At 43.1% G+C, this 17,752-nt stretch overlaps 2 protein-coding genes across 3 annotated transcripts in view; one reads left to right on the top strand and one right to left on the bottom strand.

Moving 5' to 3' along the window:
- The first annotated feature begins 566 nt into the window (after window positions 1–566).
- On the top strand, window positions 567–9,325 carry LOC116373947 (protein ANKUB1-like). 2 transcript variants are annotated; one of them, XM_031822408.1, is made up of 6 exons: window positions 665–767; window positions 2,115–2,184; window positions 2,882–3,025; window positions 5,253–5,463; window positions 5,607–5,721; window positions 7,953–9,325. In XM_031822408.1, the coding sequence occupies exons 4-6, from the start codon at window positions 5,349–5,351 to the stop codon at window positions 8,890–8,892; spliced, it is 1,170 nt and encodes a 389-aa protein (XP_031678268.1). In that variant the 5' UTR covers window positions 665–767; window positions 2,115–2,184; window positions 2,882–3,025; window positions 5,253–5,348; the 3' UTR covers window positions 8,893–9,325. The 2 variants fall into 2 exon arrangements, with proteins under 2 accessions (XP_031678267.1, XP_031678268.1); XM_031822407.1 differs by lacking the exon at window positions 2,115–2,184 and having other exon boundaries at window positions 567–767.
- Window positions 9,326–10,464: 1,139 nt separating this feature from the next.
- LOC116373944 (uncharacterized) overlaps window positions 10,465–17,752 on the bottom strand; it is a 28,232-nt gene continuing 20,944 nt past the window's right edge. Inside the window, exons 6-8 of the mRNA XM_031822401.1 lie at window positions 11,327–14,963; window positions 11,072–11,159; window positions 10,465–10,771 (exon numbers count right to left, since the gene is read on the bottom strand). Coding sequence (XP_031678261.1) covers window positions 10,593–10,771; window positions 11,072–11,159; window positions 11,327–14,963 — 3,904 coding nt within the window. The 3' untranslated portion in view covers window positions 10,465–10,592. The remainder of the gene's footprint in view (window positions 10,772–11,071; window positions 11,160–11,326; window positions 14,964–17,752) is intronic.

The raw sequence follows: 17,752 nt of genomic DNA, 5'->3' as shown, positions 1-17,752 counted from the left end.
AGTTTACAATGATGACATCATCCTGTGATTTAAGTTTCACCCTCAAAACAACAGTTAGGCCTATACCCCATTATATCCACTACGCCCCCCCCCCCCCCCCCCCCCCACACACACACACTTTATATTTTACCAATATATATGCAGCCCACCAGCCCTAAAGTGTGTCTGCATATACCCCATTATCTCCACTACCGAGGTGTGTCTGCAAAACACATGTACTCCTCCATAAGGTTCATGGCTTGCCTATTGTTTTATCCCAGTACAAGAGGGGCAACTGGATTCAGGATTAAACACAAGCAGTCTTTAAGGTATATCTTATTACAGTTTAGGCCTACCTTATTATTTTCTTCCATCTGGCAATATCATTTTAAGGAATGAAATCTGTTTTGTTGCTAGTATTATTATTAACTGTAGGAAAATACAGCTGTAGAGTACAAGAATCAGCTACTTTCTGAAGGGCAGCCAAGCTCATAAGCAATTTAGAACCTACAGACAATTATGACAAAATTGGAACGCATGAATGTGTCACAAACGCCTTGTGGTCACATGATATTTTAGGGCGTGGCTCCGCATTCGTGACCGGTTCTCTTATTTCTATTTCCCGGTATCCGTTAGTGCTGGAATTTGCGATTAATACTTTTCTCATGCCGAAACCGGATTAGATACATACCGATAGTTAAATGTCAAAAATTATTATATTTGCAATGTCATTAAACAACAACAACATAAATAGCTACTACATTTTCGAAATATGATTTTGTCATCAGGTCAGTACCATTTGTTTGATTTTGTGGACCCACGACTAAACTTTATCTATGTTAGCTAGTTGCTAGCGACGCTAGTCAGCATAGGCTGCTACGTGATAAACAGTTCGCGTTAGCGAATTAGCTACCTAGCTAGCCAGCCTAACAAGCTGTCAAAACCAGTGGAAACCGATGCAACCCTGCTGCCAAATAAGGGCCAGCTCGATGACCCGTGGCAACAGTGAGGTCCCTATGAGTTTCAAGGCTTTAATAAGTGCTATCGTGCAGAAAAAGCGAATAAAATACTGGTTGATGAGCTAGCTAAGTTAGCTAGCAAGACGGATATGACCGTTAAAAGCGTGCATGCACAAATGCATGACGACACATATGAATACGAATATAAGTGAGGCAGGCATGCAGAACGAGATCGCCCCACCAAGTCAGACAGTAGAGGGGTGCAACAACACCGGTACACAGAGGCATAGCTCATACAATTATATTTTGTCCGGGTCAATGACTATCCTTGTTGAATAATAAATACCTGCGTCAAATATATGACATCGCATGCTAGTGCAAAGATAGCTTGCATGGATTTTTTTTAAATCCGGTGACCACTAGATGGCCTCGTATACCCACATTTAGATCAACTGTACTTGATTTTTCATCAGTACTGTGAATGACAAGCCCACTGAATCTAGTTTAATAATCTTTGTACTCAGCAGGTAGAGGCCTAGGTACTTCAAATCAGTGCTTAATTTGAGCAGGATCATGCCAGAACAGGATCCGGCACCGTTCCTACTGTTTTATTCCGGAACCTATTTGGCCGAATCCAGGTACCTCTCGTGCCATGAAAAATCATTTTCACTTTTTGCTATGTAACAATTATAATAAAAGCGATCAAAGTTCATTCGAGTTGCCTCTTCGTCAATTATCCTGCCCACTCATCTCTCCAGAGTTGCACTTCATCATTTGTTTCCTTATAGAATCATAGCTGCATGAAGGGTTCTGGAGGAATTTTCTAAAGTTACGCAATTACTGCTGTCTCTTCAGAAATAAATTAAATCATTCAGAATAGCCTAATACGTCATGAGAAGCCCTATAATTTACATACAGAGGACCAATAGCTTCTTTTTAAAATAGCCTAGCTGCGGATTGTAGCCCAATAACAAAGAATAGCCTACAGTCGGGAACGCGAGGCAAATCTGTCAGTGAAAAAACAGCACGCAGACAAAACAGGCCTTTTGCAATATTTCAAATACAATCGAGGGAAAACACAGGTTGAAAAGCAATGACTCTTGCTGAAAAGATAAGACTACGCTGTAGACTACCAAAATATTTGATCAACTCCCAAACATTGTTTTTACAAAACAGAGAGAGGGAGAGATAGGCTTTTGACACGAGCGCATCGACAATCTCCAGCGAGTGAGCTGCGTATCATTGGGTGAGTCAGTGAAACTGGAAAGCATTTTTAGGACTAATTTCCTCCTCATATTGTAGCCTACTATATGTTTCTCCACAAACCTAGGCCTGTAGGCTATTGATGGATTCAAGACAAGGTCGTTTTTATTGATCTCAGTATTAAGTTTGCCAGTGTCAAAGTAGCCTGCCATTTCGATCATTTCTGCGGATTTAAAAAAGATAATCCCAAAGTCTCCAGTCATGTAAAATTATGTAGAATTGCACGAAATGCGGTTTTAAAAAGGCCAACACTTTCCCGGACCCTAGGCTACTAAAAATGTTCTCCATGTTTGCACCTTCTATATGTGTGCACCCAAGTCCATAGGGGAGTTGTAGCAATGGGACAAGATTGTAACTACCAATTGGATAACACTAAATTGAAGAGAAAAAAAGAAGTCACCTTGGGGGTTTGTGGTTTATGGCCAATATACCTCCGCGTTGCGTTGTGCCTAAGAACAGCCCTTGGCCGTGGTATATTGGCCATATACCACACCTCCTTGGGCCTTATTTCTTAATTGTACACAATTGGACACGTTTACAATTATTGTATGGTAAACATTGACATCTGTCTGGGTGGAACACCCTCCATTACGGCTCCATCAGTGTTGAGCCCTCTCACTCTGATTGTATGGGACACTCAATTACGGCTCATTGTGTTTCCAATCTTCTTCCTCTGGCAGGATTACTTCCACGTGCAACTGTCAGACGACAAGTAGGTGAGGCACTTCCGGGAGCTGAGCTATGCTGGTGCCATCCTTCGGGACAGCTGGGTCCTGACAGACGTTGGCATAACCCCTAGCAGTGCCATCTGCTGCCTGCTGAAGGTACCAGCCGAACACCTAGCTGTTTCTACCCGTGCTTGAAAATGCATATCAAAGTGAGCTGGCTATTGCTTGAAACAGCTTCATACTATCATTAACATAAAGTGTTTCAGATATAGTGTGGTGATATATAGTATGGTGATATATATAGCATGGTGATATATAGTGTGGTGATATAGAGTGTGGTAATATATAGTATGGTGATATAGTATGATTATATAGTATGATTATATAGTATGGTTATATAGTATGGTTATATAGTATGATTAGGTGATTTAGTTCATTCAAACAGGTGCCATTAATACAGGTAACGGGTGGAGGACAGAGGAGCCTCTTAAAGAAGAAGTTTCAGGTCTGTGAGAGCCAGAAATCTTGCTTGTTTGTAGGTGACCAAATACTTATTTTCCACCATAATTTGCAAATAAATTCATAAAAAATCCTACAATGTGATTTTTCTGGATTTTGTTTCTCATTTTGTCTGTCATAGTTGAAGTGTACCTATGATGAAAATTACAAGCCTCTCTCATCTTTTTAAGTGGGAGAACTTGCACAATTGGTGGCTGACTAAATACTTTTTTGCCCCACTGTATAGTATGGTGATATATAGTATGTTGAGGTCACCCTGCTTGAGACTTAAAGTAATATTGACCTTGCTCAACCAAGACCATGGTTATGGTAGAGTGATTGGTTAGTAAGGACACTGCTTTATACCGAGACCATGGTTATGGTAGAGTGATTGGTTAGTAAGAACACTGCTTCGTGAGTGTGAAGTGTTGTTGTACAGAGGTCCCTGGGTACATGTCCAGAGCCAGACAGGGACAGAACTCACTCTGTTCCACAAAGTTCTGTGGAAGATTTGCTAACAGAGGAGAGTGGTTATGTATCTAAGTACACATTTAACCATCAGAATAATGTTTATTTGTGTTCCTTACTTACACATCCCATCATTGACATAGTCAAAGCCAGACCTTCTGTCTGTCTCTCCTTCTCGCTGGTTGACTAGAGTGGAAATCTATAGTATTGTATGGTTGACCTGGGATAGAGCTGAAATGTGGCCCGATGTAGTGTTGCCTTTGTACCAAACACCCTTACAGTCATAAACCTTTTCCCCATGTAATCGCCTCGACCTCAGTCTGGTGTTCGCTAACAGTATCTGTAGAGTCTGTATACCCAGTGGTGTATAGTACAGTAGAGCAGACAGAGTACAGCAGAGTACAGCAGACAGAGTACAGTAGACAGAGTACAGTAGAGTACAGTAGAGCACAGCAGGCCGTATAGTAGGAGAAGAAGAGGCCCTTTGGGGTCATTGAAATACATTTTCATAATATTTCTGTTAACAAATTAATCTGCACCCAGATTCGTGTTCAATGTGATAGAACAAAACTCAGTACAGCACATGAATTAGAAAATGTTGTTCCAAATTTGAGCCACGAGATGGTGGTAGATTCTAAGTTTAAATAGCATGGACCTTTGATTTGTCTCTGGATAGAAATTACCCTTGGGCACAGATCTAGGATCAGTTTACTCTCACCAAATCCTAACCTTTACCATTAGCAGTAAAAACACAAACCAGACCTAAGATCAGTGCAAAGGAGCCACTTCATCTTACCCCTGTAATTATATATACTGAGTGTACCAAACATTAGAAACACCTTCCTAATATTGAGTTGCACCCCGCCTTCTGCCATCAGAACAGCCTCAATTCGTTGGGGCATGGACTCTACAAGGTGTTTGAAAGCGTTCCCCAGGGATGCTGGCCCATGTTGACTCCAATGCTTCCAACAGTTGTGCCAAGTTGGCTGGATGTTCTTTGGGTGGTGGACCATTCATGATACACACAGGAAACTGTTGAGTGTGAAAAACCCCAGCAGCATTGCAGTTCTTGACACAAACCGGTGCACCTGGCACCTACTACCCCGTTCAAAGGCACTTAAATATTTTGTCTTGCCCATTCACCGTCTGAATGGCACACATACACAATCTATGCCTCAATTGTCTCAAGGCTTAAAAATCCTTCTTTAACCTGTCCGCTCCCCTTCATCTACACTGAAGTGGATTTAACAAGTGACATCATTCAGGAATCATAGCTTTCACCTGGATTCACCTGGTCAGTCTTTGTCATGGAAAGAACAGGTGTTCATAATGTTTTGTTTACTCGGTGTATAAACACAACATAGGTATTTATGTAAAACAAGTGAATTTACTGTATGTCCATGGTCTTATACTTCAGCGGGAGCCGGTGGTGCGTGTGTTCAGTGCCGTGACGGGGGAGACCCTCTCAGTCTCGGGCACTGTGTTTCTCCTGAGTACGTCTGTGGCCAGGCTCATGACCCTGGTGTCCCAGCAGTGTGGGCTTCCCGTCAGCTCCTTCAGACTGAGCTCTCCCACCGGCCTGCAACTCTACGACTGCAACCGGCTGCACGACTACGCCATTGACCTGGGTATGGCCTTCCTTGTGCAGGAGATCAATGGTCCTCTGGCTCAACACCTTATGGATGTAACACAGAGACAAATGGACTGTATGGAACACATTCTTGGTTCATGGCAACCAGGAGGACAACCTGCATGTGTCTCTGTCTCCCAGGGGCTACTCTACGGTTGGACACCTGGGATGGGTGGGCGGAGTTCCTCAGAGGCTGCTTCCTGGGACACAGACTGACCGTCCAACGACACCTGTCTAGGGAGAGACCTGTGATGAGGTCAGAATACACATCTACACACTGAACTGTATGATAGACTTACTATCAACAGTGATGGTACTGACCCTGTATATAGCTTACAATGATAGTACTGACCCTGTATATAGCTTACAATGATAGTACTGACCCTGTATAGACAGTGCCTTACGAAAGTATTCGGCCCCCTTGAACTTTGCGACCTTTTGCCACATTTCAGGCTTCAAACATAAAGATATAAAACTGTATTTTTTGGTGAAGAATCAACAACAAGTGGGACACAATCATGAAGTGGAACGACATTTATTGGATATTTCAAACTTTTTTAACAAATCAAAAACTGAAAAATTGGGCGTGCAAAATTATTCAGCCCCTTTACTTTCAGTGCAGCAAACTCTCTCCAGAAGTTCAGTGAGGATCTCTGAATGATCCAATGTTGACCTAAATGACTAATGATGATAAATACAATCCACCTGTGTGTAATCAAGTCTCCGTATAAATGCACCTGCACTGTGATAGTCTCAGAGGTCCGTTAAAAGCGCAGAGAGCATCATGAAGAACAAGGAACACACCAGGCAGGTCCGAGATACTGTTGTGAAGAAGTTTAAAGCCGGATTTGGATACAAAAAGATTTCCCAAGCTTTAAACATCCCAAGGAGCACTGTGCAAGCGATAATATTGAAATGGAAGGAGTATCAGACCACTGCAAATCTACCAAGACCTGGCCGTCCCTCTAAACTTTCAGCTCATACAAGGAGAAGACTGATCAGAGATGCAGCCAAGAGGCCCATGATCACCCTGGATGAACTGCAGAGATCTACAGCTGAGGTGGGAGACTCTGTCCATAGGACAACACTCAGTCGTATATTGCACAAATCTGGCCTTTATGGAAGAGTGGCAAGAAGAAAGCCATTTCTTAAAGATATCCATAAAAAGTGTTGTTTAAATTTAGCCACAAGCCACCTGGGAGACACACCAAACATGTGGAAGAAGGTGCTCTGGTCAGATGAAACCAAAATTGAACTTTTTGGCAACAATGCAAAACGTTATGTTTGGCGTAAAAGCAACACAGCTCATCACCCTGAACACACCATCCCCACTGTCAAACATGGTGGTGGCAGCATCATGGTTTGGGCCTGTTTTTCTTCAGCAGGGACAGGGAAGAGGGTTAAAATTGATGGGAAGATGGATGGAGGCAAATACAGGACCATTCTGGAAGAAAACCTGATGGAGTCTGCAAAAGACCTGAGACTGGGACGGAGATTAGTCTTCCAACAAGACAATGATCCAAAACATAAAGCAAAATCTACAATGGAATGGTTCAAAAATAAACATATCCAGGTGTTAGAATGGCCAAGTCAAAGTCCAGACCTGAATCCAATCGAGAATCTGTGGAAAGAACTGAAAACTGCTGTTCACAAATGCTCTCCATCCAACCTCACTGAGCTCGAGCTGTTTTGCAAGGAGGAATGGGAAAAAATGTCGGTCTCTCGATGTGCAAAACTGATAGACATACCCCAAGCGACGTACAGCTGTAATCGCAGCAAAAGGTGGCGCTACAAAGTATTAACTTAAGGGGGCTGAATAATTTTGCACGCCCAATTTTTCAGTTTTTGATTTGTTAAAAAAGTTTGAAATATCCAATAAATGTCGTTCCACTTCATGATTGTGTCCCACTTGTTGTTGATTCTTCACAAAAAAATACAGTTTTATATCTTTATGCTTGAAGCCTGAAATGTGGCAAAAGGTCGCAAAGTTCAAGGGGGCCGAATACTTTCGCAAGGCACTGTAGCTTACAATGATAGTACTGACCCTGTATATAGCTTACAATAATTGTACTGACCCTGTATATAGCTTACAATGATAGTACTGACCCTGTATATAGCTTACAATGATAGTACTGACCCTGTATATAGCTTACAATGATAGTACTGACCCTGTATGTAGCTTACAATGATAGTACTGACCCTGTATATAGCTTACAATGATAGTACTGACCCTGTATATAGCTTACAATGATAGTACTGACCCTGTATATAGCTTACAATAATGGTACTGACCCTGTATGTAGCTTATATTCTCGTGTTTTTTCCTTCATATATTTTTTCTCTTACCCTGATATTTAATACTGCATTGTGGGAAAGAGTTTGCAAGTAAGCTTTTTACTGTACTGTTTTATACCCCACTGTATCTTGTGAACTTGACAAAAAAAACTTGAAACGTGTTATAAATACATTGATTCTGTATTATTCCAGGTTCCAGCTCCGGGTGGCACTCTACATCGCTGCTTCTCTGGGCCACCTGGACCTGGCCGGCTGGCTGCTGGAGAGGGGGGTGCGTGTCATTGAGCCGGTGGGGGTTCACCCTTACCGTGAGTGGTGCCACCAGACGGCCCACCCCGACGTCACCAAGTGTCCCGCTGTCGCCTCCATCGAGCGCGGCCAGCTCACCATCCTCAAACTCTTTATCGCCAGCAGCGTTCTGACCCTTGCCTGTCAGGATCCCCAGGGTCGTGACCCCCTGAGGATCGCCCTCCAGTACGGCCACAGAGAGTGTGTGCGTCACCTGGCCACCAAGCTGTGCTCTGTGGTGGTCCTCCCAGGTATGGCCCTGCCCATGCGGACATACCTCCAGATAAAGGGCTGGGTGAGGCTGGGGCAGAGGAGGGCAGCATCCAGGCACTGCATGGGCCTCAACACGGCTCCGTTCAGGACCAGGGTGGGCGACACGGCCCTGGTGGACGGCTTCACCCTCCCCAAGATGTCCTCCAAGCCCAGGAGGAGTGAGGCCAAGGCGGGTATCAGGGTGATGTCCACAGCCTCTCGACGTTTGACCCCCATCAACTGCCCATCTCATGTATCCTGCCCGCTCCGCTCCCTGGCATCCCAGGATAAACCTCTTCAACTATCGAAGCTACACCCTGTGGCCACGAGGGATGAAAGAGAGAAGAAGAGGGGATGTGGAGGGAAGGGATGTGAGGAGGATGAGAGTGGGGATCAGAACAGCAACCAATGGAGGAGCAGAGTCCCGCTCCCACCCATTTCCAGAGACACCAATCTCAGACCTGTGTTTGCCTCGCCAAACTCCGCCCAGATACTCACCACCTCACTGGAGGCCTTTTCTCTCCACTGTGACCGCACACCCAGAGAAAACGCCATATACTGTTTGGCCTTGGCCAGGTTAGTCCAAGTTTAAATGACAGCTACAGTGAATATGAATATTTCTCTGGAGGTTTCTTATGAAAGGTGTGAATACTGTCAGAAGAATCCTCCTATAATCAGTGGTGGTGGGAACACATGTAAAAGCTGTTTACACACTTTTTATTTTATTTTGTTCAAGCATTTACCCACCTTTTGTGGAAGATGCATTGAAAGTAGAGGGAGCGTTACTTCTTTAATCCTGAACGGCAATCAGCATTTACCAGTCAATGGTTTTACCACTACATCACTGCCTATGATATACCCTTATCCTCCCTGAATAGATTTCAGTACAAACAAATCATGAGCCAACCATCATGCTTAGAAGGTACATAGTCAAATCAAATCAACTCAAACTTTATTTGTCACATGCGCTGAATACAACAAGTGTAGATCTTTCCGTGAAATACTTTACTTACAAGCCCTTAACAAACAGTGCAGTTCAAGAAGAGTTAAGAGAATATTTACCCAATAAACTAAAGTAACAAATAATAAAACAGTTGAACTTGTCCGGTGGCCATTTGATTAATTGTTCAGCAGTCTTATGACTTGGGGTTAGAAGCTGTTATTGGTTTACCCTAACAAGTCCTGAAACAAATCATGAGCCAACTATCATGCTTAGAAGGTATATAGTGTCTTATTGGTTCACCCTAACAAGTTGTTTCCGTATGGGGAGAGGATAGGATGTAAGGGCGCTTCATTAATGTATTGAGGCCATTACATATACAGTATTTCACAATGCTAGGACACAGATTTGGTCTCCTAACCTTGTTCTGGTTGATTGACTCTCTAACAGTGCCTTCACAAAGAGACCATGGTTGTAGCAGCTGAATGTAGCGCGGACTCTGGCCAGGAGGAGTGCTCAGCACATTGGGTAGACACCAGGATCCTGGTCATTAGACTGCTGAACAGCTTCTACCCCCAAGCCATACGACTGCTGAACAGCTTCTACCCCCAAGTCATTAGACTGCTGAACAGCCCCAAGTCATTAGACTGCTGAATAGCTTCTACCCCCAAGTCATTAGACTGCTGAACAGCTTCTACCCCCAAGTCATTAGACTGCTGAACAGCTTCTACCCCCAAGTCATTAGACTGCTGAACAGCTTCTACCCCCAACTCATAAAACTGCTGAACAGCTTCTACCCCCAAGTCGTTAGACTGCTGAACAGCTTCTACCCCCAAGTCATTAGACTGCTGAACAGCTTCTACCCCCAAGTCATCAGACTGCTGAATGTTAATTAAATGGCCACCTGCACTATTTGCATTGACCCCCTTTGTTACTGATGTATTTTTCTAATTGTTTTCCACTGACTCTCTTGAATTGGCTCGATGCACACTCACTACACTCTACCCACACATTCACTGTGACACTGACCGACTTTCACACTAGCTGCTGCTACTGTGTTTATTATCTATCCTGATTGCCTAGTCACTTTTACCCTTACCTACATGTACATACTGTATTACCTCAACTACCTCGCACCCATGCACATTGACTCGGTACTGGTACTCCTTGTATATAGCCTTGTTATTGTTATTGTGTTACTATTTAGAAAATATTTTCTTACTTTTTTAACTCTGCATTGTTGGGAATGTGCTCGTAATAAAGGATCTCACAGTTGTTTTCTGCGTATGTGACCAATACGATTAGATTCTCATCTGAACAAATGAATGCTCTCGTTGTTTATAATGAGGAATTTATTTAAATAATTTGGTTTTCCTTGAAGATTTGAATGGGCTGAGAAAGCCTTTCGTGATGGATCTAGACAATCTGGTGAAAAGGGAGGGTTTGCGACTCTTCTCTTCAAGTGGGAAGGACGATGCGATATCATAAATTCCCTCTGGAGAAAAGGAGCCATGAGATGTTGTCATCGTCTCTGCAACAAAAGACCATCCAGCATGCCATCAATTTACATTTTTACTCATTTATCAGACACTCTTATCTAGAGAGACTTACAAGGAGCAATTAGGATTAAGTGCCTTGCTCAAGAGCACATTGACAGATTTTGCCTCGTGAACTTGGGGATTCTGAACCAGCAACCTATCGGTTACTGGCCCAACCTCTTAACCCACTAGGCTACCACCCAGCCCACAGTACAGTATGTCATAGGTAACAACTCAAAGGGATAATGTCTCAGTCTTGACTGAGCAGCAGCCTAAACAGCAGCAGGGCTTACCTGTAAAGTACACAGTAGGGGAAATGTTCTGAGGCTGGTACTCCAGAGACTCTTGAGGACAGAGGTTCTTACTAACTTTCTTGGAACCCTAGTTGGTGGGAAAAGGCACATTAAAACAAACTGACATTTTTTCGATATCTTAAAGTACAGCATAACAATTGCAAAGAAGCAGTGCAATGCCATGACACAAAGAATCATATATCTCACAAAAGGTCAACAGCAGTGTTATTCATGAAAGATGTATGTGTACTATACCTTTGTGTTAAAGGTGAGGACCTGCTCTCCAGTACTGCTGATGGTATCCCTTTCCAAATCAAACACGCCTTCTACAACGTCACTGGTGGCCACACTGGTAGTGGACTCAAAATAACATTTAGCAGTGGCTTTGGTGATCATTTGAAGAATGACCATGCAAGTAGAAGTCTTTGGATCATTCTGGACTGAAACATCAAAATTTATATTTTCATACTCATCTGACCACTGTCTCAGGAAGCCCTTCACTGTCTCTTCAGCAAATATCTGGAGAAGCTGAGAGGAGAGCTCCTTGGATATGGCACATTGTTCCTTTCCCCATTTCAGCCTTGAAAGAATGGAGTCTGAAGCACTTTTGGCTGCTTCCAATGTTAAGACCTGTGGAGTGCTGTGGCTGTCCTGAAGGGCTATCACTTTATCCACCAATTCATGACTGAAAATGTGGATGGTCCAAGTGGAAATGATTTTTCTCAATTTCCTAACAGCAGATCGGAGGTTGTCAAGATGAGAAGCACCCTGTCCATCTTCCTGTGTGTTCTCAACACTTTCCACCATAATGTCCACTACCACCCCAGCAGCTTGCCTGACTTGGTCCACAAAGGTTGCAGGAAGTAAGTCCTCTGTGTGAAAGAAGTCCTCAATGATTGTGTTTCTAACAATGGGAAAGTCAATCTGAGCAGGAAACTCAGTGGGGATGGGAGTCCCGGGTAAGGCAAAGTGCCATTTCGACTGCCTTAATTTTGAAGTAGGTGTTAGAGAGATGGAGGAGCGTGAAGAGGTATTTCTTGTATTTTGGCTGTCAGCACTCCTACAACGGATCGTGTCAATATCCTCCAGCATGGATCCTGAGAGCTCAGTGGTTTTAGATAGTAATTTGTGCGGAATGTCCACACAGGCATCGTTTCCACCAGGTGTAACACTGCTCTGGTTGACCTCAAGATGGCCGAGACTTGCTCTTTGTGATGCAGGACTGCTTTGATATGTAAAGATTTGGATTGAACCAAGTGTTGTGTCTGATCTTTGAAGATCTTTTCTGAGAAACTCCGTAATCTTACTTTCCAGACTGTAGTAGATGTTACGAGCAACAGACCAGATCCTTTTCTCAAAAACCTGTCCAGTGGTGAGCAGGGAGGTTCCAGATACCATGTCAGATGATTGGGTGGTCTGGGTGAGCTCCTGCTGGTCTTTCACCATGGTTTGTATAATATCAGTAGATGTGGTGGATGTAGATACAGACTGGAGGTACTTATCTGTTGTGCCTTCCTCCACAATGTTAAATGATCTAGAGAGGACCTCACTCACTCCTTTCTCAGCTTTGGTTTGGAACTCATGACTAGAGAGTTTTTGGAGGATCTTTGTTGAAAGACTGTGGGAAGATGCAGTGCCTTTGGAGGCAGCCGTGCTGCAATCTAGACTTACTAGAGAGGTTCGCTCAGGAGAACCTTGGAGACGTTCAAACATGTCTTCACATGGTGTTGGGGACCTTGACAAGGAGATGTCCTTCAGCTGAGACAGAACACCACCTACCAACATGTTGACCTCAAGGGACATATCAGATATTTTCTTTCCTACTGTGGAGAAGCAAGGTGCATTTATTGTCTGATCCTCGCATGAGGTCAAGATTGTTGAAATGACCTGTTTGGTACTATTGTTCATTAGACCCTCGTCTGTTTCAGTCCAGAGAAGTTTTGAACTCTCGCTGACACCCATGTGTAGAGTCACTTCCCGGTTCAAACTGGGCAAGTGAGGCACACTCTTACTAGCTTGCGTCAAGTTCTGGCTTGCCAAACCAAGGTACTCCTCAGTCACAAGATGTCCAGAGTCCTCTGTGGGTGTATGGCTAGACATTCTTCCCTGCACGTCTGACCTCCGCCGGTGAATGGTGAAGCCCTTTAATGTCTTCTTAATATTTTTATATAAACTAGTGGTAGCAGACCAGATCCTGCTCTTTCGCTTTTGTGCATTTTCCTGGAGGTCAGGTTCTCTCTCCTCTACTTCTGCAGGTTGCGCCAAGCTCTGCAGGTCTTCCACAAATGTGTCAATGATGCCAAAGGCAGCAGAATCCGCACAAATATCCTTTGATAAGGTTCTCTGGTTTTGAACGGAACAAGACCTAGATGCTACAGAATAAGCAGGCTGTGCACTAGTTAAGCTACTGGTGGACTTTTTAACTAGGAACTCACTCACTGCTTGAGTGGTGTCACTCTTGAATTCCTCACTTGAGAGTTTTCTAATACAATCTAACAGACTGGTCAAAGAAGCTGTGGCCTTACTTCTGCTGTCCTCATTTTGACAGGAGAACTCACAAACTATTGGTGATGAGGACCTGGAATGGGAGATATCCCCAAGCTGAGCCAGAACACCCTCTACAAATTTCTCTCTCTCAATAGAGAAGCCTGATCCTTTTTCTCCAACAGTGTACAGGGGGTCCTCCTTTGACATCTCAGTGTTGTACAAGACCAGAAGCTCTGAGATGACTTCTTTGGTGCAAGTTGTCAGAAGGAGCTTGCTTTCTTCTGACTCAGTGTGTGCCCAAAGAAGTTTTGATCTCTCACTTAGGCCTCTTTGTAAAGTAACTGCACCAGTGGACTCTGGCAACTGAGGCTCACTCTTACTGGGCCTATATTTCATGTTTAAGCAAGGAAGTGGAACTGTCTCCTTAAACTCAGCATTTGTGATGTTATCATCATATGTGACAATGCTCTTTAAGGCACATCGCTGAAGCTTGCCGAAATAATCTTTCAAGTTGTTTTGGATGCTGTGGTAAATGTGAACAGCAGCAGACCAGGCACTCTTCTGTTGGGGACTCTCTTCAGATTCAGCCAAGGACTTCATATCTGACACGAAAGTCTTAACAACTACTGACGCTGCTGAGCCCACTGGGTGAATTGACTCTGTCTTTACAATGCCAGACAATGTTTGACCTGATACAGCACCTGTTAACTCAGACTGAACGACTGAACTAGGAAAGCTCAAACTACTGACTTTTTTGGCAAGAACTCCACTCACTGCTTGTATTGCTGATGTTTGAAACTCCCTGCTGGAGAGTTTTTGGATGCTCTTAGACATGAGCGTGCAGGAGGAACCAGATTCACCAATATTGTAGCTGCTCTCGTATTTCCTTATCAGGGCATCAAGATCGTCAATGAAGCCAACATGCGATGCCAAAAACGTGATCTTGTCCTTCAGATCTTCCAGCAAATTCTGTTCGTTCTCGTCAACAAAAGCCACCATTGTGTCAGAGATCGTGGTCATGACTTGCCCTGTTAGACTCTTGCTCTCTTGGTCAACTTTTTCAAGTTTAGCAGCCAGCTCTCTCACCATGCTCTCAGTCACCTTGGTCTGTGAGTCTCCCCTTACCGGTGTCACTAGAGAGGTTTGGCTTGCGGAGGCACTCTTAACGACCACTGATAAGGCCGACTTGACATCTTTAGCCAACTCTGCCATTACAGCAGGGGTTAGCATCATAGAGCCTGCACTTCCAGATGGAGAATTGGACATGCATGCAAGTTTGGAGAGAGAACCTTGCAGGCTGTCCTGCACACAGGTGACGAGGGTGTCCTCTGAGACACCTAAGAGGACTTGTAGCGTCTCAGAGTTGGTTGTTTTTTTCTGCACATCAGACAGAGAGGTTAGAATCCTTGGGGAAAAAAACAACAGAAATCATCAAAGTCAAACAAATAATATGTAAGGCTGTAATGCACATTCAGTGTGTCAAATACATCTGCACCATTGAAAACAATGAGGAAAACACTGCTGTTTCTCTGAGAAAAAACCTTAGTGTGATGTCAGCCTAACTGTTTAATTTCTAAAGCCCAATAAAATGTATTTTGTATAAGTCATTTGTATTGAAACTGGCCTGTAGATATCTATCTATCCTGGCAATATCTATCCTCTACAAAAATCCAAATTGCTATAAACTTCAAATACTGTAACTTCTAATAACTTCAAGGACAATCATAAATACAAGGCAGTTTGAAGAAATGTTAAAGGGAAATTTCTAAATGTTTCAACTTCATATTCATCATCTCCAGCACCACCCCAACATCAGCATATGTGAAAAACGGGCATTTCTATGTTTTGTAGTAAAAAAGAAAGAGGAAGATAAGTGTTTTCTATGACATCAACCAATTAGTAGGCAATGCCTACTCATAATTGGTTAAAATCACACGATGCACACTGATGATGTCATTAGACTCTAGAGCTGAGCATTTAACCAACATTTTTGTTATTTTTCGGTTTTTAAACAACTAATTGACCGACGTCGGCTCAATTATTTGAATTCCATATAGTACATTTTTTTCTTCTTCTGTGAGCTCGATGCTCAGTTTCTGTAGAGATAAATCAGATCAAGCACGAACTATGCAATGTAGTAGGGAGTTGTAGTTTCCAACAGGTCAATATTCTACATAGTTTAGCACAGAAAATATGGCAATTAAAGCCCATAATCCATTGCACGCCCACTTACTTGTCCACTCTGTGTGGAGCAGATACGGAAACCTCATTGACTGAGACGGAGAGACGAGAGAATGCATGAGAGAGATAAAAAGCAGTTGTGTTGCGAGGATTCTCTACCTGGAAATACATGATCTAAGTGATTGACAGTTGGTGTTCAGTGGTCATAAAAGTAGGTCTTATTTACTTAGAAGAACTACTAAAATAGTGATTTTGTCAGACAGGATAAGCAGCAGCTCTATAGAGATGAGTTGATGACTTGGAATGAAATAATAAAGTCATCAAATAAATATTTTATATGAGAAAGTAAATGATGGTTGATAAGTCATAAACAGTAATGGACAGTCACTACCATAATGGGACTTTTATTCATTGTTTTATTATGTGTTGTTACAGCATTCAACACACATAATCCATAGTGCATTCAATGTCTAAAAAAAGTATCCAAAACCGTGATTATTTTTTTAATATTTGAATCGAAACCAAACCAACCTCAAAAAGCACTAATACGTCCCTCTCAATTTTTTTTTACTACAAAGCATGGAAATGTGTAATTTTCACATATGGTGATGCTGGAGATTTTTATTTTTTATTTTACCTTCATTTAACCAGGTAGGCAAGTTGAGAACAAGTTCTCATTTACAATTGCGACCTGGCCAAGATAAAGCAAAGCAGTTCGACAGATAAAACGACACAGAGTTACACATGGAGTAAAAACAAACATACAGTCAATAATGCAGTATAAACAAGTCTATATACAATGTGAGAAAATGAGGTGAGAAGGGAGGTAAAGGCAAAAAAGGCCATGATGGCAAAGTAAATACAATATAGCAAGTAAAATACTGGAATGGTAGTTTTGCAATGGAAGAATGTGCAAAGTAGAAATAAAAATAATGGGGTGCAAAGGAGCAAAATAAATAAATAAATTAAAATTAAATACAGTTGGGAAAGAGGTAGTTGTTTGGGCTAAATTATAGGTGGGCTATGTACAGGTGCAGTAATCTGTGAGCTGCTCTGACAGTTGGTGCTTAAAGCTAGTGAGGGAGATAAGTGTTTCCAGTTTCAGAGATTTTTGTAGTTCGTTCCAGTCATTGGCAGCAGAGAACTGGAAGGAGAGGCGGCCAAAGAAAGAATTGGTTTTGGGGGTGACTAGAGAGATATACCTGCTGGAGCGTGTGCTACAGGTGGGAGATGCTATGGTGACCAGCGAGCTGAGATAAGGGGGGACTTTACCTAGCAGGGTCTTGTAGATGACATGGAGCCAGTGGGTTTGGCGACGAGTATGAAGCGAGGGCCAGCCAACGAGAGCGTACAGGTCACAATGGTGGGTAGTATATGGGGCTTTGGTGATAAAACGGATTGCACTGTGATAGACTGCATCCAATTTGTTGAGTAGGGTATTGGAGGCTATTTTGTAAATGACATCGCCAAAGTCGAGGATTGGTAGGATGGTCAGTTTTACAAGGGTATGTTTGGCAGCATGAGTGAAGGATGCTTTGTTGCGAAATAGGAAGCCAATTCTAGATTTAACTTTGGATTGGAGATGTTTGATATGGGTCTGGAAGGAGAGTTTACAGTCTAACCAGACACCTAAGTATTTGTAGTTGTCCACGTATTCTAAGTCAGAGCCGTCCAGAGTAGTGATGTTGGACAGGCGGGTAGGTGCAGGTAGCGATCGGTTGAAGAGCATGCATTTAGTTTTACTTGTATTTAAGAGCAATTGGAGGCCACGGAAGGAGGGTTGTATGGCATTGAAGCTTGCCTGGAGGGTTGTTAACACAGTGTCCAAAGAAGGGCCGGAAGTATACAGAATGGTGTCGTCTGCGTAGAGGTGGATCAGGGACTCACCAGCAGCAAGAGCGACCTCATTGATGTATACAGAGAAGAGAGTCGGTCCAAGAATTGAACCCTGTGGCACCCCCATAGAGACTGCCAGAGGTCCGGACAGCAGACCCTCCGATTTGACACACTGAA

The sequence above is a fragment of the Oncorhynchus kisutch genome, linkage group LG4, assembly GCF_002021735.2.
Source record: "Oncorhynchus kisutch isolate 150728-3 linkage group LG4, Okis_V2, whole genome shotgun sequence".
NCBI classification, from domain to species: Eukaryota; Metazoa; Chordata; class Actinopteri; order Salmoniformes; family Salmonidae; genus Oncorhynchus; species Oncorhynchus kisutch.
This window is presented reverse-complemented; position numbering and strand designations above follow the sequence as displayed.

Coding starts and splice junctions, on each gene's coding strand:
- LOC116373947 (XM_031822407.1), top strand. CDS start 5,349: ATGACCCTGGTGTCCCAGCAGTGTGGGCTTCCCGTCAGCTCCTTCAGA. Junction 5,464..5,606: donor CGACTACGCCATTGACCTGG/GTATGGCCTTCC, acceptor TCTGTCTCCCAG/GGGCTACTCTACGGTTGGAC. Junction 5,722..7,952: donor AGGGAGAGACCTGTGATGAG/GTCAGAATACAC, acceptor GTATTATTCCAG/GTTCCAGCTCCGGGTGGCAC.